General features: G+C 31.0%; 2 protein-coding genes across 4 annotated transcripts in view; one reads left to right on the forward strand and one right to left on the reverse strand.

Annotated features, from left to right (window-relative positions):
• The window catches only part of LOC138180055 (E3 ubiquitin-protein ligase MIB1-like), a 168,288-nt gene extending 146,618 nt beyond the window's left edge, over window positions 1–21,670 (forward strand). For both annotated transcript variants that reach the window (XM_069113484.1, XM_069113485.1), the window contains 6 exons: window positions 14,506–14,725; window positions 15,389–15,699; window positions 16,851–17,025; window positions 17,280–17,481; window positions 17,597–17,760; window positions 18,014–21,670. In XM_069113484.1, coding sequence (XP_068969585.1) covers window positions 14,510–14,725; window positions 15,389–15,699; window positions 16,851–17,025; window positions 17,280–17,481; window positions 17,597–17,760; window positions 18,014–18,154 — 1,209 coding nt within the window. In that variant the 5' untranslated portion in view covers window positions 14,506–14,509 and the 3' untranslated portion in view covers window positions 18,155–21,670. The remainder of the gene's footprint in view (window positions 1–14,505; window positions 14,726–15,388; window positions 15,700–16,850; window positions 17,026–17,279; window positions 17,482–17,596; window positions 17,761–18,013) is intronic.
• A 350-nt stretch (window positions 21,671–22,020) lies between these two features.
• Dlic (dynein light intermediate chain) lies at window positions 22,021–26,720 on the reverse strand. 2 transcript variants are annotated; one of them, XM_069113483.1, is made up of 10 exons: window positions 26,564–26,720; window positions 26,316–26,389; window positions 25,860–25,976; window positions 25,545–25,775; window positions 25,205–25,415; window positions 24,928–25,116; window positions 24,745–24,859; window positions 24,555–24,671; window positions 23,647–23,800; window positions 22,021–23,555 (listed from the first exon to the last, which is right to left on the reverse strand). In XM_069113483.1, the coding sequence occupies exons 1-10, from the start codon at window positions 26,650–26,652 to the stop codon at window positions 23,440–23,442; spliced, it is 1,413 nt and encodes a 470-aa protein (XP_068969584.1). In that variant the 5' UTR covers window positions 26,653–26,720; the 3' UTR covers window positions 22,021–23,439. The 2 variants fall into 2 exon arrangements, with proteins under 2 accessions (XP_068969584.1, XP_068969583.1); XM_069113482.1 differs by having other exon boundaries at window positions 24,531–24,671.
• Between the last annotated feature and the right edge of the window lie 549 nt (window positions 26,721–27,269).

Genomic DNA, 27,269 nt, shown 5'->3' on the forward strand with positions numbered 1-27,269 from the left:
TTGGTTCGAATACTACTCCCCTCTCTGTCCCCTTATACGTCCCTTCCGTACACTTTCTACCACCTTCTCGTTCTCTTCTCCATTCGCCTCTCTTCGTTACAAACACGGTTCAGTCTTCTCTCTCTCTCTCTCTCTCTCTCTCTCTCTCTCTCTCTCTCGTCGTTCAAGTAACCCCTTCGACAAGTTCCACCCAGGGAATTTCGATTTTCGTCACGGCAATGCCAGTTCGACGAAGGGATTTGAGGTTTGGTCACGGTGACGCATAGACTGGATACCATCTAACAAGATCTTAGACCGTCTTATGACGCTTTGACACGGAATGAATAATTTGTCGTCGAGTTTGAGAAGTATTGAGAAAAGAGAGATACGTAATCGTCTGGTACACGGTGGTACACGGTGGTACACGGAGTAGTTTACAGTTGCCAATCGATGATTTTAGACGGTGGATTTTTATACATTTATGGGAAATTTAAAAATGCAAGAATACATAAAACATTGAAAATACAACACTCGTTATGGTGTTTAATAGGCAAAATGTGTATCCGTGTGAGTTCTGTCCTTTCAATTATTTTCATCGAAATATGGATTTGCATAAATATCCACAATCTAGTCATCGGTTAACGACTGCAAACTACGTTGAAAACTATTACGTATAAAATAATTATATATCTCTTTTTTCTCTAGGCACATTAAACTCAATGATATTTAAACGTAAAATACTTATAACGTTTGTCTGCTTCCGCAAATATTCGTTCCTGAAAAATTCGGAAATTACTTCTCGTACGTTTGCTTCTTGTTTACCGCACAACTTATGCTGCGGGTAAATCTAATACCATAAACTTATACCGAATTATCGACATCATGTTCGAAGATGTTCTCTTCATATTTAAATGATTTGAAACAATACTGCAGAGTTTTGAAAATCAAATGATGCGATTGCCAGAGAAACATGATTTATCAGCCGAGTGAATCATTTCTTAAATTTTTCCAGTTACGAGACTGTTCCTTATATGCGAACCTTGCGTAGGAATACTCGTTTTCTATTCAACAAGGACGTTGATTTCATTTACGGTCTACTGCTCGAGAAATTTCTAAAACAACATTCAAATTCAGAAAAAGAAATGTAATATTGTTGGCATAGTCGCAAATTAACTTAATTTTGTCTTTGTATCTAAAATATTTACTTCTTGTTCTTCCTTGTGATATAATAAAAAAAAAGTATTTTTTAAATTAACTGCTTGCAAATTACAATTTTAACATAGAAGTAGACTATAAGCAAGCGACTAAACATTTCAGTAGAGAGTCGATTAGTCATATTCACAAGATGAGATTACAATTTTAATTTATAAATCACAATAATTAAATAATAATTCGCGAAAATAATTTATAAGTGTAATTTACAAAATACATTAAACCGTATTTTCTGGTAATTACAAAAGCTATCTGTTCAAGTTTAGACAACGGTATTTAATAATAAGATAATCGCTGTAAATAATTTTTAATCAGATCTCGGAAGCGAGAAGCGAAAATGGAGCGTGTTAAATGAATTCAGACAGTAGCACGTGCGATAGCGACATGTTAATCCTCCAGTTAATTCAATCCGTTTCATATTTTACGATTAAAAATTAAACGCAAGCCTCGATCAATCATGAAAAGAAAGAATCTTCGAGTATTTACTGCGTTGATTTCAAGATAAGTTACGTTAAATCCACGAAAATAATTTCTCCAAAATTAAACAACAATTTACGTGTACTGTTATTTCAAATATGTTTCGACAAAAATGGAAACTTTTTCGAATCATGACTCTTATCTCGCGTACATCACGAAATGACAGAAAATGGACGAATCGAATCAACGAATCGGAGAGTCGAAAGAGTCTGGGACCGCTTTGAAGTGCATCAGTCCTCTGCGACCACTAGGAGTGCCAATTCTGGTAGAAGCACCGGAAATTGCGTCACGGTAGCTAACGGGTTTCTGCATATTAGCTCACTCGTCCATCTTTCTCTCTCTTTTCATACTTTTTTCTCTCTTCTTTCCTTTTCTTTCCATTTTTACTTTTGCATTTCGAACCTCGGTTCGAATAATATGTACATCTATTTAATCCTGACACAGTTAGCCACGAAAAATTTTCTTTGCATAATACCGATAATTTTTTCTAATTGATTGTATACAGTCACGTGAATCCTTATAACAGATTATTAGCATCTTTGTTCGAATCGTAAGTTAAATTTTATCACTTTTCGGAGAGATTGGTTTATTTTAAACATTTGAGCGGTTCTACTGTTCAATTAAATTTAATAGCTTCAATAGGAGAGAAATTAACATCAAACTACAACGTAGCAAGAGAACATTTATTGCAGCGTAGGACGAGATTTTAATTGAACAATATTTTTGTAAAAAAAAAGTGATTTTATTTTTAATAAACGCGACCTAGTTTATATGTATGTTCAATTTATTAAATAACCTTGTTATTCCGTGAAAGTAAGATATTCTTTATGCTGAAAATATTTTTTATTATTCATAATATTTCTTATATTTTTTATATTACGTTCTTTCTTATAAATATTATATATAGTACATATCATAGATTGTTATATACTAATTCTGTATTATAAATAATTATCCGTGACACATTTTGTACACACGTAGTCTGATATTATTTTATAATTTAATCTTCCTTCCTTGATGAAAAGATAGTGTTTCATAAGACCATGAAATGAGAACCTTTTAAAAAATATTACAATCGCAGAAAGGATCAAAGGAAGCTTGAGAATGAACAAAGGTACATTATATTATTATAGAGAAAACTTTGACCAAGATAATTTTATATTTTATACAGAGACAAAGATACGTATCAGAATTATATTTTTATGTTATTTCTGTATTATTCTATATTATTCCGTATACGTCAAGTAAAAATATATACGTGTCCACAAAATATGCCATACTTACTTAAAAACATTATTTTCTAATTTAAACAAATGGATAAACAGATGAAACGTTCATTCCACGAACTTTTCCCTTTAAAGCCTTAAAACAGCTACACCTTTTCTCGAAGAAAACTTACAATTTACCAAACAAATCTCGCGAGTAAACGTTGCAAACATTACGTTAAATCCACCCGACAGTTCTTCCATTTTCTTCACGGAGAATAATGAAATCCTTCGCCGAGGCGTTTTCTTCTCTGTTATTCATAAAAATACTGTGGGAAGGATGAAAATTCATATATTCAAATTGATTCTCGTGCGAAAGAGGTGAAGCGCGATCTCACTTCCGTCGTTAAGAACGGAATTGAAGTGCCAATGCAATCACGGGCCATGCCCATTGCTCGCCAACTCTTTTCAGTCCAAGCAAATCAAGCGTATTTAACAACAGATTGCCAGTGTGGAATAACAACGTCAATGGTTGTGCGCGCTTGATAATACCATTGACCGATCCCTAACTAGTCTTTTCTCTCGAAAAATTCTCAAATCAATAGAAAATCGGTTCACCGAACCGAATACTAAATTCAAGTTGTCCTGAAATTGCAACGACGAGTACAATACATCGATACGCGTTTGCTTGGAAAATTTAAAGAAGATTTGTTCGTACGTCGAAAGTTCATCTCAGATAGATTTTCATAAAACGAACTGATAGAAATATTCTTTTATTGCTGTTTGAAAAATATTAAAAAAAAGCTATATCGTTTAATTCAGATATGTAATAATGCGATATAAATCCGCAGTTTTAATCGGACTTTCGTTAATTAGAATTAAAAATTCATCAAATATAAAAATCGTAAAAATCTGAAATGAAAAATTCCTTTTCATTCCTTCATTTCTCTTCTCTTCTTCGTTCCAATTACTCATTTTTAAAACGTAGATCTCAGCTACGAGAGATTATATTTCAGTCTTACAGTCCGGACAATTCTAAATCCTAATACGAATGTAAAAGCTAGTAGCGTCGATGAAGTTTAATCACAAACAGATAAGCCAGTAACGCTCGGTAAAAGCAGTCGATAAGACAAACAATGGATACGAGACAAGTGTTATACTATCCAATTTTATGGTCACTTAAAGAGCGAAAAAAAAAAAGAATGGAAAATAACAAGAAATGCGGGAAGATTTGATTTAACAGTATCTTTAAACGTCTCTCGAAGTACAGATCGTAGAGGACGCCGGGAGAAATTTATTTCCGTGTGTACAGACGATATACGCTTCTCAAATTGAAGAATTGATGGACAGGGAAGCGTGGAACGAGAAATTGAAGGTTTATTTATCGCTCGCGGAGTTTTGATCGAATCGGTTTCTCGGCTCCGTGAATGGCTGATAGGAAATCCGAAAACTTCGAAACAATCTCTCGAGGAGACGCGTGGCCAAATGAAAAAGAAGATAAATGGAATTTCGCCTGAATTCTGCAAAGCTGTCGAGATAAACAGGTTCCAGGTTAAAAAGATTCGATATTGTAGTATCTCGATGATATTTCTCAAAATCTCAAACCGCATACTTCCTATGGGTCTTTGTCGTCGTTTCGAACATAATCAGCAGACTGTGAACTTTCGCGCATTCATAGGAAATTTGAAGATGCAAAAATGCACGGAATATACGTAATATGCAAAGATATAGAAAATATCCAAAATATATTTTCTACACAGCTTCTATTTTTTTAACTATACGTATTTAGAAAGCGCGAATTACATTAATCGATCGAATCATATTTGCGCAATTTCCACGGTCGTCATGCCTGATTTATCTCGTTTAAGCGTCAATTAATGACCACGTGAAGTCGTACATAACTTACCCACAAAAGTAACCATTATTCAATAACCGAAATTTGCGTGCCTTATCCCTTAGTTAAAATCATCCATCATCAACACCTGAAACTTTCTAAAAAGAAAAACGTCCACTTTGTACAATCCACTGTTTAATCCCATTGAAAGTAACATTATAATGCGGAAATAAATAAATAACCAAGTGAAAAAATACAATTTCTACGGAGTAGATCGTATTACGTTCTTTTAGAAGTTGCCAAATTACAAGAAGTCCACGTGCTCGTCGACAATGTTACATACTATACTGGTTATTTATATTATTATATCGTTGTTCGAAAAGTTCGTAGCGTTTCTATTATGAAAATGTCGTACATAGCCGAATAATAAAGAGAATTAAGACGAAACATCGAAAATTCGTTAATAAAAGAAGTTGTATTTTGTCGGTGAAACGATATCGAACCTCGTATATCCAAGAAATTTTCAATCTCAACTGCAACGTTCACCTCTAACTGTCTTATTCACCGAATATAGTATAATCTCGCTATTTTATGGTCTTTATGAAACCTAATCAAAAGACGTAAACAAGAACTGAGTTACTGTGAGCATTTAAAAGCTATTCGAAGGAGTTCGTTGTCGAGAAAAACGAGAAAGCAAAGAAAAGACTCTGGAAGTTACATGTACGAGCAGAAGAAAGTCTAACCCTGATTAAATCTTTCTGAACTTTCACTACGAATTTACCGAACAACCTGACGGTTATCGGAGAATTGTTTGATTCGTTCGATTGGAACGCGTGAACACGGTGAAAATCGATACGAACGCGATCGAGAAGAGATATTCAAAGAGCGATGCACGATCCGTAGGTTGCACTATGTCAATTATATTTAGCACTTTGCCATATGATCTCTTCCACTGACTCACAACCATCGGACGGAACGTTTCGCGAGCAAGAGTGAAACGAGCAGAACGAGCGAACCGCACATCGGAAACAGAGGCGCGTGTACATCGGGTTCTCGGTAGACTCTGCAATGATGCCTCGTTTGTCAGTGACTCACTAAATGCACGATATATGCACGTGTATGTCCGTGCACGCCGGCTGTACGCGTGTAGGATGATACCGATACAAAGTGGACGAGATTCGAGCAAGTATCTTGACTGTATGCTGAATCGTGCCATTCATTAACCAGATTCCCCCTTTACAATTATTTTGACCGCGACGCATTATCGGTAGTCGTTTCTCTGTTTGCCTTGTTATTTATGGTATTCGACGAATTAACGATGGCCCCTTAATGATCGAATATCTTTTGCTTTTCCACGGACGATAACCGCAGTTGCATTCCGCATTAAATTCTACATAATTTAAGGATATCGCGAGAAAAGTTTAAATACATTTATCGTCGACCAAGTTTCGAGGACTTTTGAAGTGTAACGAAGTTTATCTTCTTCGTATTTGACGTTGCATGCATATACGCAACATTATATGATACTTTCGTCAAATATTATCTGACTATGTGATAAATATATTTACAAAACTGATCTCGAAATAGAGCATTACGCGGTCTTTACAAAAATATTGGAAAAAGATATGTTTCTCTTATTAATAATCGATAAAATTAACGCTTTTCATACAGTCAAAAAAAGAACTGGATTCTACAAGAATTAGAATTCTTTTCTACGTTGAAATTTGTATTTCGGTAGTTATATATATAACTGTTACAAAAATTTCATTGTGATATTTTAGTATTATATACCGGATGAGTCGATAAGAGAAGTACTATCTAAAAGAACTCCTTATCTATCGATTTTTATCGAGAAGCGTATTAAATGAATTACGTTGCATTTCAAGGGACTCATCGGGTAAATGCAATTTTATTTTTTGATATGTTTTCCGAGATATCTAAATGTCCTTGGGCTTTTTAAGTGACCCAGTATATTCTTTGAAATTATTCCATCCAACTGGACATTCTCCACAGAAAAATATTAACCTACTTATGGCGAAAATCTATTAGTTTGGCAGATATTTCAACTTTAATTTGTTTTTCGTACGTTAAATTTTACAAGTTAAAGTTAAAATATCTGCCAAATTAATGGTTTTTCCGCATAAACAACTTAGCACTTTTCTGTAGAGAATATCCAGCTGGGTCAAGTAATGTTATAAAAAAATATACAGTGCTATTTAAGACACTCCAGGTTTTTTTTATATCTCAGAAGATGTAAGTTATAAGAAAATAAGATTTTGAATCTAGTTAGAAATTAGAAACCATAATTCGTTTAAGAGATTTCTCGATCAAATCAATAGCTAGCGAGCTATTTTAGATAGTACTACTTTTTATTGACTCACCATATACATAAAGAAAACTTGATAACAACGAAGTCGAGCGTATCGACCATTTAATAAACGAAATCGCAAGTGGATCTGTGCCTAGATGTGAGAAACGTCGTACATGTAATGGAACGAGACATCGTATGACGGCGACATGTTTGATATCTTGGCACGTCACATCATATGCATAGTAGAAGATACGTCACGCAAGTGTCAGTTACAGCAACCAAGCAACGGGATGACGCGATGCTGACGATATTGCTATTACTCCCGTGTCTATGAAGTTTCATTTTTTGCAAATTAATATCATCGTTGCTCACGCGTTACGCAAGCCAGCACGCGATTAGGCTAACTTCGAAATGACTACACGCCTCAAGGATAAAACTGTTCTACGAATAAAGCGTGCAAATGGCATCATCAATGCTAATAAACAACTAAACGTCACAAACTATTGGCTCATGCTTCCTTTTATTCCTGACCTAGAATCGACCATCTGCTCGAAACATTAAAGATTTATTCGCGAAAACGCGTTGCGAAGCGATATTCAACGATATCGCGGAACAAAATTTTTAACGATGGAATAACAGAATTAAAATGTTCCTTGTAAGCATACCAATTCGAATAATCACAAGAATACTTAATTAATATTAAAATTCTAGTTTTCTCGAAATTTTATCACAGCAATATACATACGTAGCGACGATATTTATTTAATCCGTTGTAGTTATATACCGCCAACAGCGGTTTGATTCTATTGGAAATATAGTTGGACGCTGCCCTGGAGAATATAGCCAAGAAAATATTTATTTTGGAGAGGAAAATATTTTTGGACGGCGTTTCAGCTAAACTCTCGAAACACACGGAAATTGATTTTTTTTATACCATCCTGAGGGTATTTTACTAAAAGTAATATTTTCTTCCTCCTTTCTTTAGGTAAATAGAGATATGATTATCATTCTTGACAATTTTCTGCCTTACAATTACAACCTTCTTATCGATTTTTGAAAATTATCCTTCGCACGCTACTAGATGTATTGTATTAAATAATTTTGATATTTCATATACAATTATATATATAAACAGGAAAATGTTATAGTTGTTATTAAACATTTGCGGATAGGTAATAATGTAAGTAATAGCTGTTTAAGTCTGCGAATCATTTTAATTACCTTCTTTTAACTTGTAACGAACGACGTAGAAATTATTTCAATATAAAACTAATGTGAAATTTTATCTTTACAATTTAATATTTCACAATAGTAATGCTAACAGCGCGAAAACTATGCTTGCAACAAATGTCTTACTCACGAAAAAAGTAATTCGTATAAAATAATCCGTTATTCCCATTGAACGTTTTAAGTTTGAAATATCTGAAAAATATCCAATTATCGTGAAACGTTTTTCTTCCTCTCTCATTCAATTACATTTCTTATAATTTGTTCCTTCCAAAGAATCTTCCCGATGCACTTTATTCTCGAACTCTTAATCTCTCGGAATCATGAGATCGTCCCCTGACGATCGAAAGCTAGTTTGGAATTCGGAAGTTCCAAGTCGAATTACGGAAATATCTTGAGAGTTCCGTATACCGTCGACCTTATCCTTTTCTACTACGGATCTTCTCCCCAAAGATTTTCTCGTCGCTCGATTCTAAGCAACGTAATAAAACGTGGTAAAGCATGAAAATCAGTCGATCGATTCTGTTGTAGAATCGCCTTGAAGATATTGTATAGAGTCGAAAAGAAGTTACAATTTTTCCAAGCGATTACATCGCAGCGTTACGCCAAAAGCACAACTAAATTAGTATTGATGTTGAAATTATAAATTGGATTAACGAACATTTTCTTAACTGTTACAGACTTTCGATATAATGATAATAATAGTAATGATCATTTGTTAATGTCGACGGAACAAGCCCTTTGTTACAGTAAGTGTGTAAGTACATAATTGTAACATAAAGTAAAATTACACGTAGCACAAAAAGAACAGGAAAAGTTAATTCGCATGAAATTACGCTACTGATTTTAGGAGTTACATGCTCGATGATTAGAGACACTTATATCGGTCATAAAGTGTGCGATGAGTTTCAAGCACAAAGAGTAAGTGTATGTATATAATGATATATAAATTTTATTGTATTTACTTTATAGTAATTTGGATTTATAGTCTGGTGATTCCAAAAAGGGTAGTTAACGTAGCTTGTGATTTTTGCAATTTATCATTGAATTATACACTTCGTTGTAAAATTCATGTATTCTTGCTACAAATATTTCTAAGCTTCATTGTAAGTGTATAGAAATAAGACAACGAAACATTTGTAAAAAGGATATTCATGCAAGTAGAATAATTGAGTAACCATAAAAGAAATTCTAAAGTAATTGCGAAGGATATTGCTAAGGATATGAAATTCCATTGCGCTATAATATATAAAAAGTGGAACATTCGGAAACAAAATGAGGCTAAATAGCATCATAAATCTTATAATTGAAGCTGCATTAGTTTCGGTATAATCGGTTTATACCTACCGATTAAGTATTAAAGTCACAACATGATTGCAGGTTTCTTTAATACGCGCAAAACTCTGTATCAAAAATGTATCGAAAATAAATGTATTAAATTTCTCGTTATAAAAAGTGATTCAATTTAAACGAGTGTAAAATTGACAGGTTAATAACCCGTACGAAGCGTACAATGCGTTACGAGTGTTACTAATTACAAGCTTGGTAATTGTACGATCGAAGTTAATTTACTGCAGAAATTTCGTATAAATCCCTATTAATATAGTAGCCGTAACGAATCATTTATCAATTCTCAAGTTCTTAAAGTCTAATAAATAATCTGATAAAAGACTTGTTTCGTCCATGTTATATGGCTAAAATTGTATATCTTAAGCGAAGAAAATAATATCTAATTGAATATTTTTTAAAATATAATAAAATGATTAAATAAAGTTTTTGAACTTTGTATATTCGAAAAGGTTCCAGTTTCTATTATCAATTGACTTATGTATAACTTAAGTCAATTTTACTATGTCAGAAATATAAATATTGAATAAAAATATTTGCAACTATGGTATTCTATTTAATAGAAATAATAAATAAATGATAAGAATGAATCAAACAATATCGTTGTCTCAAAGCATATTACACGTTTTTCAACTTAATGTCTGGTATTAAAATTTTGCAAAATATTTTAACCTTTATCTTTGAATAATATTAATAAATGTAAATTTCATTTTCAGTTTCGTGAATAATATTACAATATTTTATCTGTCGATAAATTTAACGTACGATCTTCACGCCACGAATGTTAATAACCAGTGTTTCTGTTTAATTACATCAATCAATCAAAAATGTTTTACATTATTCTTTATAACGTTTTCCTCGTTACACATAACTCAAAGATGAACTTCGTATTGCTGAAAGAAAAATGAAATCAATTAGAGAAACTGATCTGACAACATAATCACTAGAACAAAAATATTGGTGGCAATTATTTATTGGTTCATGAACCACCGTAATTGCAACGATTATTAGTGGTGGTAAATCATCACGGAAAATTCATAAGGATAAACGAATCGTGAGAAAATTATTATATAGAAAATGTGCGTTGGAACAAATAGTACAATATATACAAATTCAATGGGTGTACAAATGAATAATTCAAATTTCTGTAGTGAAACTAAGTTAGTTTAAAAAAAAAATACCGCAAGTTTTATCAAAAGTTCAGTCAAAGTATTTATCGTTGCTTTCTATGACTTTAAGCCATCTATTAGGTAAATGATGATTCCATCACGAAAAAATGTGGTATCTTCTTTGTATAAGATCCAATATTGATCTTCATTCTTTGGACAACGCTAGACTGCACAATGTTTCTGTGACAAAAGACATCGTGTCCTGGATGGAACGTCTTGCAGTATCCAATTTATTCACTAGGCATTGCTCACTCGGATTATTATCTATTTCGATCGATGAAACACGCCTTATCCAATTAGTGGATGAGATACAAAAATGACTTGACAATTGGATCTTGGACGCATTTTTCCGTGATGGAATTCATCGCTTATTCGATAGACGCCTTAAACTTATAGAAAGCAACGGCGAATACTTAGAGCAACCTGCTGTATTTTTTTTTTTTTTTTTTTAAATAGACTGAGTTTCACTGAAGAATTTTGATTATTCGTTTGCACAACTAATATACGAAAAACAATAGGAGTATCTGTATTTACGTAACATAATGTAACATATATTTTATTCGTATTTATTCATCGCGATCTTTAATATATTATTATTCATAACATTAGCAATATCTTGAAATATCATTGTCAATTCCAACGATAATATTAGTGGTAGATTGTAATTAATATCAACGACAAATTAGCAGTCCAAACATTTAGAGATAACACCTGCGCGAAGAATAAAAAAAAATCTAGACAGCAACACCTCAGGAGAAGCTGTTTCCTTAATACGTTAATAATATCAACTTGTGAAAACTACGTCGGATGCGAACCTTAATTAATATTAAACTATTTACAGCTTTTAACGTCATAATACCGTCGCCAATCCCTTTTGAATATTTATACCGGTAAAATTGGCGAATTTTTCCGCGATCTCGTAACTGCGGTTGCACTGGAGAACGCGTTGCGAGCCATCGTAGACCGGGCTTAATAAAAAAATACGCCAGCGAAGCAGCATAAAAATTTTATAGTCTTCGATGGCGGTCTTCCAGGCGCAAACGGAGAGACGTAAAATGCGTAATGACGCTGAGAAATCGAATAGAACGGGGAAAAGGGCTGTTAGCCGCGAGCAAATCGATTCTGCGGTAAAGCGACAATTATACGAGTCGATGCGAGTAATGGACTGTTTCCGTTAATCGTGCAAATAGTATTTCCTCCGTTCCTTTCTTTTAGTTGTCGTTACAGAAAATGTTATCCATTGTAATTGAGTCGTTCGCGCTAGCCATGTGAAAGATGATTTTATCCTGCAAATTGGAAATTAGAAAATAAGGTTGAATTACGATTCAGACTTTTGTGACATTAATTTTCATTCAATAATAATAATAGATTCTTTAGGATCTCTTAGATTCTCTGTGGATTCTAAGAGATAAGAAAGTTGATTAATAGATAAATAAATCAATCGTTGTTACCAACGTTACAGGTTACTTATGAAATTTTATGTTCTTGTATTATTGTCTGTGCAAATTTTTTTTCTAAAAAAAAAAATATCTTTTTGTATATAAATAATCGTGAGATAGAGGATCAAAGAAACGACGAGTAATTCAATTAAGATGTACTTTCAGTTTTTCGTAATATAATATCGTGAAAGATATATTTATACGTAATATTTCATACCGTAACTTCTTTTGGAATTGTATTAATGTTACGAATAGTTTCTAGTCTCTTACTACGCCTGATTAAATTTGTACGTAGAAAACATACATCGTAAACTGGTACTAAGAAAAACACTCGAGTTCAGTTAGCACCAGGTCTCGAGTTTTGATTTATGGTTGTGCTTTTTTCGAATAAAAACATTGACAAAAGACCGATCGTGTCGTAGGATGCTATCTTTAAATCAACATTTACTCACAATCGTATTTTTAATCATTAAATTTCTAAAAATCTTACACGCGGTGATATTGACCATTTCGTATGCAACGAGTTGAAAAATAAAAGTTTGACGTTTATCGGAAACGTATGTGTCAAGTTGCACGTAAAGTAAGTACTTATATGTGTACATACGTACATATACACGTGCGTAGAATAAACATATGCATAGCTGTCATGCCACAGCGGTGCTGGTACCTCGAGGAGGTCCTGTCAAAAGGCAGCTGTCACGTCTCTTTCCGGCCGTAGCCCCGAGGAAAGACTGTCCATGGGGTCCACAGGCAACACAGTCATAGATGGTGGTATTTTTTAAAAACATCGACAAAACGAAGTCTTTATAATTATCACACGCCAAAGATACTCAGGGCCAAAATGATTATTGAAATTGAAGTTCTGCCCAGTTGTATGGAAAACTTATTATACAATATATTAATAATTGTTACGTACGTGAACAGAGACTTCCTTCTTAAGATCTTAAGAATTGTATTAAAGTAAAATGTACTGAATTGTATTAAAGTAATAATATTATAATCTTTGAAAGGATAATGAAATAAAATATATGAAAGATTTATATCTTTGCAAATTTTAATCTCATTAATGTATGATAAAATGTAATCTTGAATGTAATCTTTATGCTGCGAGCTTGCCTGAATATTAATTATAGCGCAGTTTATAATAATCGTATTAAAATTTCAAAGCGATTATAGTAATTTACGAAACTTCGTTGATTCTTATTTCCATTATCTGACCGTTTGTTTTCGTCTCCGGCTGTATATTAATTATGAAATAACGAGATTGATTTAAATAACGACACAGACAAAAATTTAAAAATATCTTTGATGGGGAAGTCATTTTTCAAAACTCCGATCAGAGGAATGAATACGGTCGAATTAAAAAGATGAATTTTCAACGAAAACAATTTCATATTCACGTTGACCATTTCGTGATACAGCATGGAACAATATATTGTAGAATATGCAGAAACATGGATATACTATCGTAAACATCTGTTACTAAATAATCTACGAACAGCGTCATTACCAGCCAGAGTTTGCAGGATTTGTTAATCGACAACCGTGTCTGTTAATGATGTCGTGGCTATAAACCAAAAGGATTTCAGTTGATTTCTGCGTAAACTGACTATGTATTCGTATCGACAGCGGCGAAAATCCGCAGACGACGAATATCTGTTTGATTTCGCGCTATTTATCATCGGTTAACTGCACGCGGCGACACTAATGCGAAGCAATAATGTGGCATCGAATTACAAACGTTTGCCAAACGACGTAATTGATTGCCCATCCTTTGATAACAAATCCGTTTTGAATTTGCTAGTGAAAATCACAATTTCCTGATCGCACATGTCTAAACGCTCTTTACACCGGAATAACATTCAGTACGATCGTCATTAAGTTCCTTCTTTCTCCCTTTTCTAAAGCTGGATTTCTCATAAATTTGTTTCTGAAAAAAAATTGCTGAATTTCCTTCTTTAAACAGCTGTTACTATTTTATGTTATTTTTTATAATTTCATCTTTGCTTCTGAGCTATGTAATTGCTAAAACGTTTGAATTGTTAAAATTGTTAAATCGTTAAAAACGTCAAATATACGTGTACAATGTCTAAACTAAATATTTTTGCTTGTTTGAATGATTATTATTTATTTTAATAAAAAGTCAAGTGAAATTTCACACATGACAGCCTCATAATAGCCTCTTTGTCGATAAAAATTACAAATTTTCCTCTTGAAATTCAAAGTACGACTAGAATGAAATATTACAGCGAAAAATCATTTTATCAGTGGTACTTTAAACGTGATATTTTTCTTTTGATTGCAGCGCAATGCGGGTGCTCCTCTCGAAACTTCCGAGACCATGGATAGTTGACGAGAAAAAGGACGATGGTTACACGGCCCTTCATTTGGCTGCTCTGAACAATCACGTCGAAGTTGCTGAACAGCTGGCACGTGCTGGAAAAGCTGACCTGGATTTGCAAAACGTCAATTTGCAGACCGCGTTGCATCTCGCTGTCGAGCGACAGCACACGCAAATCGTTCGTGTACGTTTATTTCATCGTCAAAAAGAAATCCTCACTTCTGATCCGATGCTGCACAAACGATTCACTGAACATTTCCGATGTTCCAATTCCTTTCGAAAACACATTCCGAACATTAATCTCAATTCCACCCATGAAAAATCGAAGTATCTTTCTCAATAAAAGACTTTTCTTGTTCGATCTGACATGACTTTGTTAAACGATGATTTACTGTCTAATATACAATGATGAACAAAAGTATCGACACAGATTGGATTTTTCTGTAGAATCCTCTATAAATCTTCAGTATACGTGATTCTTTATCAAATCTTTTTTATAAAATATAAATTTCAAGTCTAAGGTTTAAGCGTATCATAATTCGCCATCGTTAAGCAGCTCTATTTAACAAACAACGAAAGTTACATGACGAACTGTTCTTAACGATACATGGAATTTTAATTATTGTTATATCGATACAAGAATAGATCCTAGAACAATTTTGGAACTCACATAGATAAGAAAATAATTTAGCAGCGAGACATAGGGAATCGGAGCAATGTTAGAATTCGATCGAACAATTCGAGATACGCCAGTTCATACGTAATTAAAATGTTCTTAAACCGACACAGATTAATTTCGCCACGGGTTAGTTCGATAATTAAACGGGACTCATAAATCCTGTTGTAGCTGCTGGTACGCGAAGGCGCCAATTTAAACGTAGCAGACAAGGACGGTGACACGCCTCTTCACGAAGCCTTGAGATATCACACTTTGACGCAGCTGCGACAGCTGCAGGATGTCCAGGACGTAGGGCGGCTCCTGATGGGTCTGGGCGCGCAAGGACAGGACAAGAAGAGTAGCTCGTTCATTGCTTGCTTCCTGGCTGCCCATGGGGCTGACCTGGAATTGAAGAACAAGAAGGGACAGACTCCGCTCGACCTCTGCCCAGATCCAAATCTCTGCAAAACGCTAACTACTTGCCACAAGGACAGAGAATCGTTAGTAATTACAATCTACCTTATCCCGCAGTCACATAAGCGAAACGTCGCAGTTCATTGAGAAGTTTCAAATGCGGGCGTACAAAATTAAAGTTCATACTACGATAGAGCCTTCCGTATTCGATAGAGAGACGAAAATGTTTGCATAATAATGAAACTTTCGAGTAATAGGACAATCACTCTTTTGACATTGAATTTCAGTTGTTCAAATAGAGATCAAGAAAATTCCAAGTACTTTTTTTATAGCTTTCTCCAACGGTTGTTTTAAATCTTTATCCTATTTTTTTTTCTTTAATTATTTATTTCGATCATAAATTATAAACTAAAATTGCAATATCATTTTTTTGTTTTAATGATAAGACTGCTTTTGAATAAAAATATTTGCACGTCAAGAAATACATATCTATAACATTTTATCAATTATAATATCTATATAAAAAATTAATAAATATTTAATTAGAATTTAGATACAGAAGTGTCTGATTTATAACAAGAAATACTTAAACACAAGAGTATTATTAATTTCTTCTATAAAAAGAAAAGAAAATTTCTTTTGTTATATACATGTGCACACAATAAAATAGTTTGCAGAATGAGAAGACGTTCGAGAAAACAACGTAATCTACACTTACTCGGATGACATGCAACTGTTTGGCACGTGGCATTCTGTAATTACGACCGCTTAATATGCATTCTGGTCAAAGGAAATAAGATTATATCTTACTGAAGCGTGCAAATACACGTCTGTAGCCGAGTAATCTCTATATTTTCGAAGCATAAACTTCCCCATGCAGTATGAAACTTCTCATATAACCGATATTACGCTGTAATCAAATCTTATGAACACGTTCAATTTACACTTGTAATTTTTCTATCTTTTTCTGTACGCGACAAGGAATAATTTGATCCTTTAGAAAAGAATTTTGAAAAATATTGCTTCCTTTATATTATTTTTATCATGAAATTATAATAAACATGTCTACGTGTTATTACAAAAAACGTGTTTTGTATTAGATGTATTCGGAAATATACCAAATCAGGCTCTACATCCAAGATGTGTCAATTTGGCTAAAAATCATAAATAATCCGATAAATTATAACGAGGTACTTTTTATCTTCGTGCATTCACTATGTATAATTATTACTCCTAGGGACAACATCGAACCAGCAGCTCCATCAGCCACGATCGACGAGTGTTTGGTCTGCTCAGATGGAAAACGTGAAATGCTTTTCAGCCCTTGCGGACATGTAGCTTGTTGTAACGCTTGCGCGCCAAGGGTGAAGAAATGCCTGATCTGCAGAGAAAATGTCCTTTCAAGAACAAAAGTAAAATACTATCTTGATAATTTTAAAAATTCGTATTGATAGAACGTTGACCGTAATTCACCGATAATGATTCCGCGATAATGACAGGAAATAAATTTTATTTCCTCTAGGAATTTATTTCTAAAACTTATTTCTCATAAAAAATTTGCGAAATTATTCATACATTCGTGAACGATATTTTAATACTTTTGATTAGAGAGAAAAACAAAGAAAGTGAATTACCTGCTTTAAAAACAAATTAAACGTATTTGCAGATCGAGGAGTGCGTGGTTTGCTCGGATCGTAAAGCTAACGTACTATTTCGTCCGTGTGGACATATGTGTGCTTGTGAAAGCTGCGCTGCCCTGATGAAAAAATGCGTTCAATGCAGAGCTCAAATTCAGCACATGTTACCGTTGTCGATCTGTTGCGGTAGAGGAGGCGATGTCACTTACGTTAAAGCGACCAATGCTTCAGGTATGAAATTAATAAATAATATGTATTAATAATAAATGAAATAGATCCGATAGGAGAAATATACTAAAAGCGTAAAAATGATTTATGCATATAAATAATCTTTATGCGTTAAAAGGTGCAACGATAACAGACGTGAAGAGTGATCAAGAGGAAGAATTATTATCGCAACAAAATACTGGAAGTGGAGGAGAAACACTTTTGATGAACAACGGTAGCCGAGATACATCACACAGCGATATACAGAAACTTCAACAACAACTTCAAGATATCAAGGAACAGGTATATCGTCTTTTATTATATGATTTGTTATATATTTTCCTTTCTTTTTGAATTTAATTTCTTCCTCAAATGAAGATATGTAGAGCGTAATTTACAATCTTCATCTTATAGAAACTGCAACAAAAAAGAGATTGTAATCTTACACAGAAAATAAAAGCTCGGAAAAAATGTTGATTAAATTGTAAAAATTGAAAATAAATTAAATGAAATTTGTATTAAGTACATTGAAATATTTTATTTTGTATCTTTACAGACAATGTGTCCAGTTTGCTTAGATCGTTTAAAGAATATGATATTTTTGTGCGGCCACGGCACCTGTCAAATGTGCGGAGACCGGATGTCGGAGTGTCCAATATGTCGGAAGGCGGTAGACAAACGAATTTTGCTCTATTAAATCTAGAAAACTGATTATCATTCGGAGCTAGAGTTTCATTTAGGTATATAAGAATGAATGATAATAGTAGGAATAATTAAATATTGCATCTATTATCTGATTCAAATTTTGAAAGTATAGATACGTTTTATTTTCGATACTTTCAACCTCTACAAGACTGTAACATAAATTAAGATTTTGTTAAAACTATCAAAGTATATTTATACATATACTGCCCATTCACCAAATAAAATTTATACTAATTAATTCTAATAGTTTTTATACTCCTATTTTAAAATTTTAGGAAACATTTATACGAATTAATATGTATAAAATATTTCTATTTAATTTCATAACATCTATCGTACATAAGTATAATACCATAATGAAGACATAAACAGGCTATTCAGTGTAATCTGTTCCACGATTATTCTTATTTTGAATAAGTATTTCCTAAATATATTCAAACATGTCAAACATATATATGCTTAAAAATTGCCCAATCTTTTAAATAAATGCTATGAAAGATATATACAAATCAGAGGAAACCGAATGCAATATTTACTTATTCCTTCTTTTTTTAATCTGTTAACGGGCTCCGTATAATTTGTTCCTAATATTATAACTTCAGCATATTTTCACGATATAAATATAATCAGGCAATTGAATATAAACATACATTAGGCTGAGTCATGAAAATGAATTATAAGAATTATAGCAAAATGCCAAGCAAGTTGATCGTATCTATGATGAAATATTGAGATCGTATCTATTTATGAATAGTGCTTCGACCTTATTCATTTCTTCAAAATTACCAAGTTTGATTCAGTAATGTAAGTTAATAAGTAAACTATTGTTTTCTAGTAATTGTTATTAGTCAAAAACTCTATTAACCAATATTTTTAAACATTTATAATGTTTCCATTTTACGCTGATATATAGTCTATACGCACAATAATCCTTCAAAGACATTCGTTACTTAACGTTACTTCAAATGTACAATTAAACGTAGTACTTATAGTGTCGAAAGCCAGCAAACACCTTTTACAAAGCTTTTGCTTTCCTCGATTAGGAGCAATAACGAGTGGGATAAGAAAATTCGTACTTTAGAAAGTAATAGATACCCGCAAATTCTGCATTTCTTTTTTTATTTTGCTGTTTTCCTTCCTGCAATTATACAACAATAACGCGTCTTGTATACAGTAATTTATAGATACAATATTTTTTTAAGTGCTTTTTTTTGTTACTTTATCATTTCTACTACACTTTATTAGATGTAATTTGTACTTACTAGTATATTTCCATGATTATAGATTTTGAATTCTATAACAAAAATTTTATTCCGCTTTTGTAATAATTATCGAAAGGATATAAATTTTTAAGACTTTCTAGTTTTTCTTGTCCCGCAAATAATTTGCATGAATTTCTTGTAAATACTTCGCCACTTCCTGTCCTCAATCTTATTGCCAATACTGTCACATTTGCTCTCCCTTCTTGAAACTGTATAAAGTATCTTATTATTAGAAGTTTCAATATTCCCAATAATAATGGATACTGCCAATTACTTTTATAAATCATGAAACGTTTAATTTATCATTAAATATCTAATTAGTTATAAAAATATTAGGAAAATAATTATCATTATCATTGTAATTCAAAGTTTCCCTTATTTCCGTAATTTATATACATATATTAAAGGCAATGAAAAGATTACGCAGTTTAATAAAATTAATCTAATTGACAGTAATTTGCATAAACATTAATAATAGTAACTATCTATATTTTAGAAAACTATATAATAACTTATTCAATTTACTTCCCTCTTTATAGTGAGGAAAGAGGGGAAGCAAAGTTTTGAAAAGGTAATAAATATGAATATTTGTTGGCTTATAAATAATCTTTACAAGACTTTGCATCTTCTTTCTTAGTATCGCCATTCGTAAAAAAATGTAAAAAAAAATAATGCTCATTGATTATATATCCTGAAAAGGATATTTATAATGAAATAGAAACAAAATTTAGCTTCGTATTTGAATCGAACTAATCGGCATAAATTTTCTACTTGTAAAATTAGTAATTGATATTTATATCATTTTGTACTTTTCCTTTTCGAAAAATATTCATTCTTATAATAATTTTTTGCTTTGTGAATTTTCGAGAAATTATGGTAGGAATAATCAATAATTGTTAATTGCACTAACAAATATCTTCCTTTATTTAAATTCTGGCTATATAGGTACGACCATACTTACGTTTTGTGATGCAAGAATTCAGTAAAAGAATTATAGTCAGGTAATACAAAATCTTTTAAAATAAAGTATGCAATCTATGATTATCCTTGATATCGCATAATGTTAAAATTAATGTTATGAAAACATTATTTTTTTATACATAATGTTAACATCAAAATTTTCATTTTTATAATTTTTGGAAAATATTTTTGTAGTAATATAATGTAATTTGAATATATTAAACGAATATAATAAATACAAATATTTCATTTAAGTATTTGAGGTAAAAAGAATATTTCACACGTTTGAAATAAATTTAATAAATATTAAGCAATGGTCTTTATTAATATGGTCTTACCTATAAATTAATCTTCATTGTGAATATTACAATACTATGTAGTGCTTTTAACTATTACCCCTTGCTCTTCCATTTACAATATCTTTTTAGAAGTTTTTGAAAGGCAATTATTATATGCGTTTAGAATAGGAACTTTATTAACTAAATTTAAAATAAGTAGACCAATAAACAAGTATTAGACATTAATATTTAATTTAAAACTCCATTTTCTACAACCCTAGATCATGCATAATTTACCTTGAATCCAATAAAATAAAAAATATTTAACACAATTATATATATTGAAATAATCAGAAACATTATAAAACATTTACATACATACCCTTTTATCATTTTGAAAGATCTAATTTATTAATGGAGTATAAAATTGGATAAACAAATGAAAAATGTAGTAGGTATTCAACAAAAATTTTGATTACTGAATAATTAAGTTTTGTAATATCTTCTACTATAATTTTTATTGTAAGTTAATTATTTGTTAACATGGAGTCTTAAAGAAGATACAAAATGTGAATGGGCAATATGTAGTTTTTGTACCATTCCTGTTACATAATATTTCCGTGAAAGGATACATTTTACCTAAGAATATTATATATAATAAACAGCATTAAAAATGATGTATAACAGTACAATGGGATTATAAAATTTTCTTATGAAATCTGAATAAAAAAATCAATTGTAACAATTTTTTCATTTTCAAAATGATAAAAATATTCGTAATTTCATCCCTTTGATTACTTAATCGTTGATCCTATTGTATTGTCTATCTCTTTGGCGTTTGCAATGGAAAAAACATTGTAACAGAAACATTGTAAGAAAAATGTTACGATGATTAGAAATACTATCTTAATACTTGTATTATTCTATTACGTCATACATATAATCATCTCAATTGTATTCAGGGAAATTATAACAATAAATACATTTGTTCAACCTAATAAAGAACAATAGTATGTTAAATATTCTTATTTATTGCTCACATATTAATAAGTTAAAATAGTTTAATTCTGATATGTATCTATTAAGTAAAATTTTATATAGAGGACAAATAATAGAAAATTATAGAATGCAATTAACATTTTATTAATTTAATAGAACTTCCTATTTCTCACTAAAAACATCAAAATATAGATATTCTTTCATGTCATTAAAATCATTAAATATTTAGTACCAAACATAAAAATATCAAATGAATGTAAAATAAGTAATTAAGATTTTAAAGATACAAATATTTTTAACTTTTTTAAATTACAAAAAATTGATTGCGGTATATTGCTGTAATAACAATAACCTCTATGTTTATGAAAAATTATTTATTTTTGATCAGGAATTTTAATTACTTCATATACAGAAAAGCCACATTAATAACTGAATTTACAGATTCTTCTCTTTTACATAAAATTCTTTTAAAAGTTGACAAAGAAGTTTCACTCGCCTTGTAACCGTACACTCCAAAATTCATACCACGAATTATCTTCAAACCAAAGACAAGCCCGTGTCCTTGGTTAAGAAATCTCTTCTAAATCTAACATTCATATAAAATACTATCTCACACATTCGTATGGCCCATTTACGTTACAGTAACGGCACTTTATAAATTAGACCGAATACAAGAGAAAATTATTCAGCCAACTTTTATCAACGAGAACAATATTGTATAAATAGAATTATTTATTTATTAGGAAATGAAATGAAAGCATTGAAGAGCAGTAAAAAAATCCTTACATCCTTCATGGATGATTATTAAATAATTTACTATAACGAGCTGTAGGGACATGTGCGTAAGCATAATTGAATGTATTACTATATTAAATATTTAATTACGTTAATTCAATAACTCTCTAGCTGTAATTTTGTATTGTTACTGACAGTCAGATATAACAAACAAAATCATTGATAGGTTGTGTAACATTTCGTTATTTTCTGTTTCTCAGTAACATATTCGTTTCTGAATCAAATTCAACTGTTCTTATAAATTAATTCCAATTCTTTGCGACCCATTCAAGTGTAATTAAAATTTTTGTTGCACATTCATAACAAACAATTAGTACTACGTCAAAAATCTTAATACCAAAAGAACCATAACACTAGGAATGTGCAAATTATAATTATAAATAAAAAATGTGCAATCTACAACCTAAAGAAAATTATAACTTTAAAAGACTAAAGAAAAAATTATTTTAGATTATACAATTGTGCTTCATTTCATAAATTGATACAATATTTTATAACAAAATTTCATAAAATATTAATACGTTGTTATATATGTATATATTTTATTTAAATAAATTCGACTGAATATTTGTGCTTTGCACAATATGATTAGTTGTTGATTAAAAATTTCTTGTAAGTATTTTATAACTATGACAAGTTATTAAAAGTTGTGAGTATTTTTTAAAACAACTGTATTAAATTAATAAATGACAAAAATCTTAAATCATAATAAATGACATAAAATATAATAAATACAAATAAAATCTTTTTAGATCATTATAAATTACCAAATTAGTACATGCATTGCAATATTATTAATACAAAATGATAAAAATAATTTCTGTATCAGTTTCAAACATTACAAATGAAGATGAAGATCACACAAATATATTTTATATTCAGTGTCATTCAATTATCCTCAAAATGTTATTATGGAACTGATATTTATGATTTACAATTCAATACTTAACTCCCAATATGGGTCGCAAAGAAAATATACTTCCTTAACATTCAGATGATGAATTTAAGTTGGGAGGAGACATTTTTTTCGTTCGAGTAAGTCGATCTAATTCCACTGCTGCATCATTACACATAGTTGCTTTATCTACTGATGCATTATCTGAAATAAACAATAAATCGAAATTTTTAACTTTAAAATGTTATGAAAATTCATAATATACTACATTCTTATAATGCATTATAAAACTTACCAATTTTTATCGGACTCGTACCTACAGTACCTGGTGATCCAGGGCTTCCAGTCTTTTTGTGAAGAAGAGAATTGAAGAAGTTAGCTAGAACACCTTCCCCAGATTGCGCAGATCCAGTACCTTTGGGATCCAACTTTTTATTTGGTGATGCAACCTGTATAAAAAATATTTAATATTTGCAAAATGGTATTTTCTGTTATATTCATAACAGATCATACCACAAAGATTAGAACATGCTTTTGATTGTCCACTGTAAAAACACATAGTGATCTCATTCACCACAAAGTTACTGAACAATGGAATATGTAATTAAAATTTAGCCTGTCAAAGTATGAAATAGTCATGTATGCAAATATGCTTTTTCTGCATAGTAAATCTAACAAAATACACATATTAACATTAATTGTTAGCTTAGATTCTAAAATGTAAAAGAACACAATATAGTTTATTAAGATACAATATTATCTTATAATTATATAATGAGAAGCTACTAACCTAAACATAAGAATATATAAACACTAAGCAATGCATGAATTGATCTAATTGATTTAATGTCAACGCAAAAAAAGTGCTCGATGATCCTAATATTAATTTACAAAAAATTGAATAAGAAATGTAAATGCTATGTGTCAGATAATTACACCCAAGAATATAAAAAGCAACACTCGCTCAAACATCAATTAAAGTCAAAATTTTCGGGGTATTACAGTCAGAATATTTTTAATATGAATAAGCATTATCTGTTAAGAGGTGAGGATATGATGATAACATACATGAATACATGATATATATACATAAATTAGCCACAACATTGTTATTCAATGCTGAATGATTATTAACTGCATGTAACATGACAAGCATGCTCCAATTATAAATGGTATAACCTGAATAACTGGTCCAGTGCTTGCCTGATTCCTGGTTGTTGGAGATCGTGTTGGATCTTTTATACCTAATAATGCGGCTTGTTGTTTCGCTAAGAAAGCTTGTTCTTCTTCTGCCTGTACTTCTACTTCTCTAGCTACACACTAATTAGTAAAATAATATTTTACTGTAAAGTCCTTAATATTAAAAAAGTAATTTATCTGTACAAACACATACTTTTCTGTTTGTTGATGGTTGTGCAATTACATCTCTATAGTAATCATCTGGTTTCATTGATTGCAAATTTTCATGAAGAATACTAATCTTTTTCATATTATCCCAACCAGCAGGACTGTAAACAGGAACATCTTTAAAATATTAAAAATATATACAAATATTTACTCAATTAAAATTACATACATGAGAACTGCATCTTTTTCGACGACTAAAGCAGGTGTTCTAAATGGTAAAGAATAAATTCTATGTGTAAGATATTTATAAAGCAAATCACAGTTTTTATCTTCCTTTGCTGATGTGTAGAACAATCCTGCACCATATTGCAAACAGAATCGTCTTATCCACTGTTGTATAAAATCAAAATGTTCGTCCCTATAAAAAATTAAAATTATTGAACAAATAAAGTAATTTATTACCACCAATTATATATTTTTTAATGGTAATTATATTATGAACTTACTTATAATCATGTTCTTTCTCAAGAGTAGACATATAATCAGTTTTGGTAATAACAACAACAACATCTAGGCCTAAATTTGTTGTAAGTACTCCTTCTGGTAGTGGTAAATTATCCATTGTATCGTCATCTAAGTTACGACTAGTTCGCCTTAAAGGACTACCAGGATCTAATTCATCTCCAGGTTCTGTATAATCTTGCCACTTTTTTACATCTAAGCACATAAAAAGTGATTTGGAAATTTGAAAAATGATGTAATTAATATATCTTTTATTATTAAATGAACACATGTAACAATGTGAAATACATACTATGAAAGAAGTAATTTAAAAATATGACTTACTAAATTGCCTGCATCGTTGCCAAGTATCATTATCTAAAGGTAATTTGTCAATATGATCTCCCAAAAGTGCAGCCCAGGATTGAAGTTGATCGAGGATAGCCCATGGAGTTGTCATTGCAGCAACTAACATAACAAGTGTATGTGGAAATCTTTCTGCATTTAATGCAAATCTTAACAGATTTGCATGACCAGGATCACCATCTAATACCCATACAGATAATCTTGTTTGATCTGAGTAAAAAATTTAAATAATAAAACTTCATTACTCTTCACCTGTTATAATTAGAAACATTATCAATTCTTAATTGATATTACCATCTCTATAATCATCTCTGACATCAATATATGCAAACTCCAAACCAGAACCTTTCTTTGGATCTTCTACGCCTTGTAATTTAGCAATGAGTGTTGTTTTCCCACTTTCATTATCACCTATAAATGAAATGATTTCTTGCTACTATGTACATGTGTAATCTAAATACTTAGTGAACAGCTTTATTATATAACATATATGTCATAAACATTTATATTATTATCATTGAATATGTAAAATTAATTTTAAAAATCTTAATAAAAGATAATAAACAAATTACAAGTCAAATAAAAAAATCAAACAAATAGGCAACCATATGTTACAGGCAACATTAAAACAAAATTACATGTATAAACATTATATTTGACACTCATTATAATACATAACATTTATGCATGACACATACACATATCTTCAGAATCTTGCATTAATGAAGGAAAGTAATTACTCAAACTTACCTAAGACAAGAATATTCTTGTTTGAGGGTAGTTTGTTACTGCTACTATTTTGTACTTCAGCCAAAATAGAGGACCTGTATAAAAGGAGACAATTAAAAATAAAGTAAATTATTAAAAATGACTAATTCTCTGGCTTCTAATGTGTGGCACGCAAGACGAACGTCAAAATATTTATACGTTGCAATTGCCTACTGCAATATGTATGTTTTATATTAAAAAAATTTCGAAAGCAAACTTTTTACACATACCATAAGTTGTCTTTATTTTCTGGATCTTCCTTTTTCTTCGATTGGAACCCATTGCTCTGCAACATCATATCAATTGCCGTCGCTGCCATTATCCATTTGACAGAAATGAAATCTGCTATCGATTGTACGCAAACTGCGGGTGCGGCTCGCAGTTAACTTCATTCAGAACGGAATCTTAAAAGTTCAAATGTACGTGTAAGCTTATACATGTTCATTTTCTGTACTTTAAATTTCATGTTTAATTGTTATTCGATATTTTATTTTTGATAATACGTCTTTTATTATATATATACGTATTATTATAAACATCTAACAACATTTTTCTATTAATATATAAATTACGTACACATTGAAAATTACACTTTACTTATGCAAAAAATTTAACGTTAATAGATAGTTGATCTTACTGTTTATTCCAAATTAAAATTTAACGAATCATGAATGTATAATACACAGGCATATACAATGTATATATGTAGTATATTTAAATATATATGAAATAAGATAACATAAAATTAAGCAAAATAGTCATATCATATCTGATAACAAATTTTAAAATGTTTATAACTATACCCTTTTAATATTTTTTCTTTAGGTAAATATATAAGTATTTTATATAATATCTGTATTTCAAAAAAACATTTTCTTTTATCATTCACTCTTTTGATTATAATGTTGGTAACACATCAGATAAACCGTTATTTGT

This window comes from Bombus flavifrons, chromosome 5, assembly GCF_040668555.2.
Source record: "Bombus flavifrons isolate JBK064 chromosome 5, iyBomFlav1_principal, whole genome shotgun sequence".
Lineage (NCBI taxonomy): Eukaryota > Metazoa > Arthropoda > Insecta > Hymenoptera > Apidae > Bombus > Bombus flavifrons.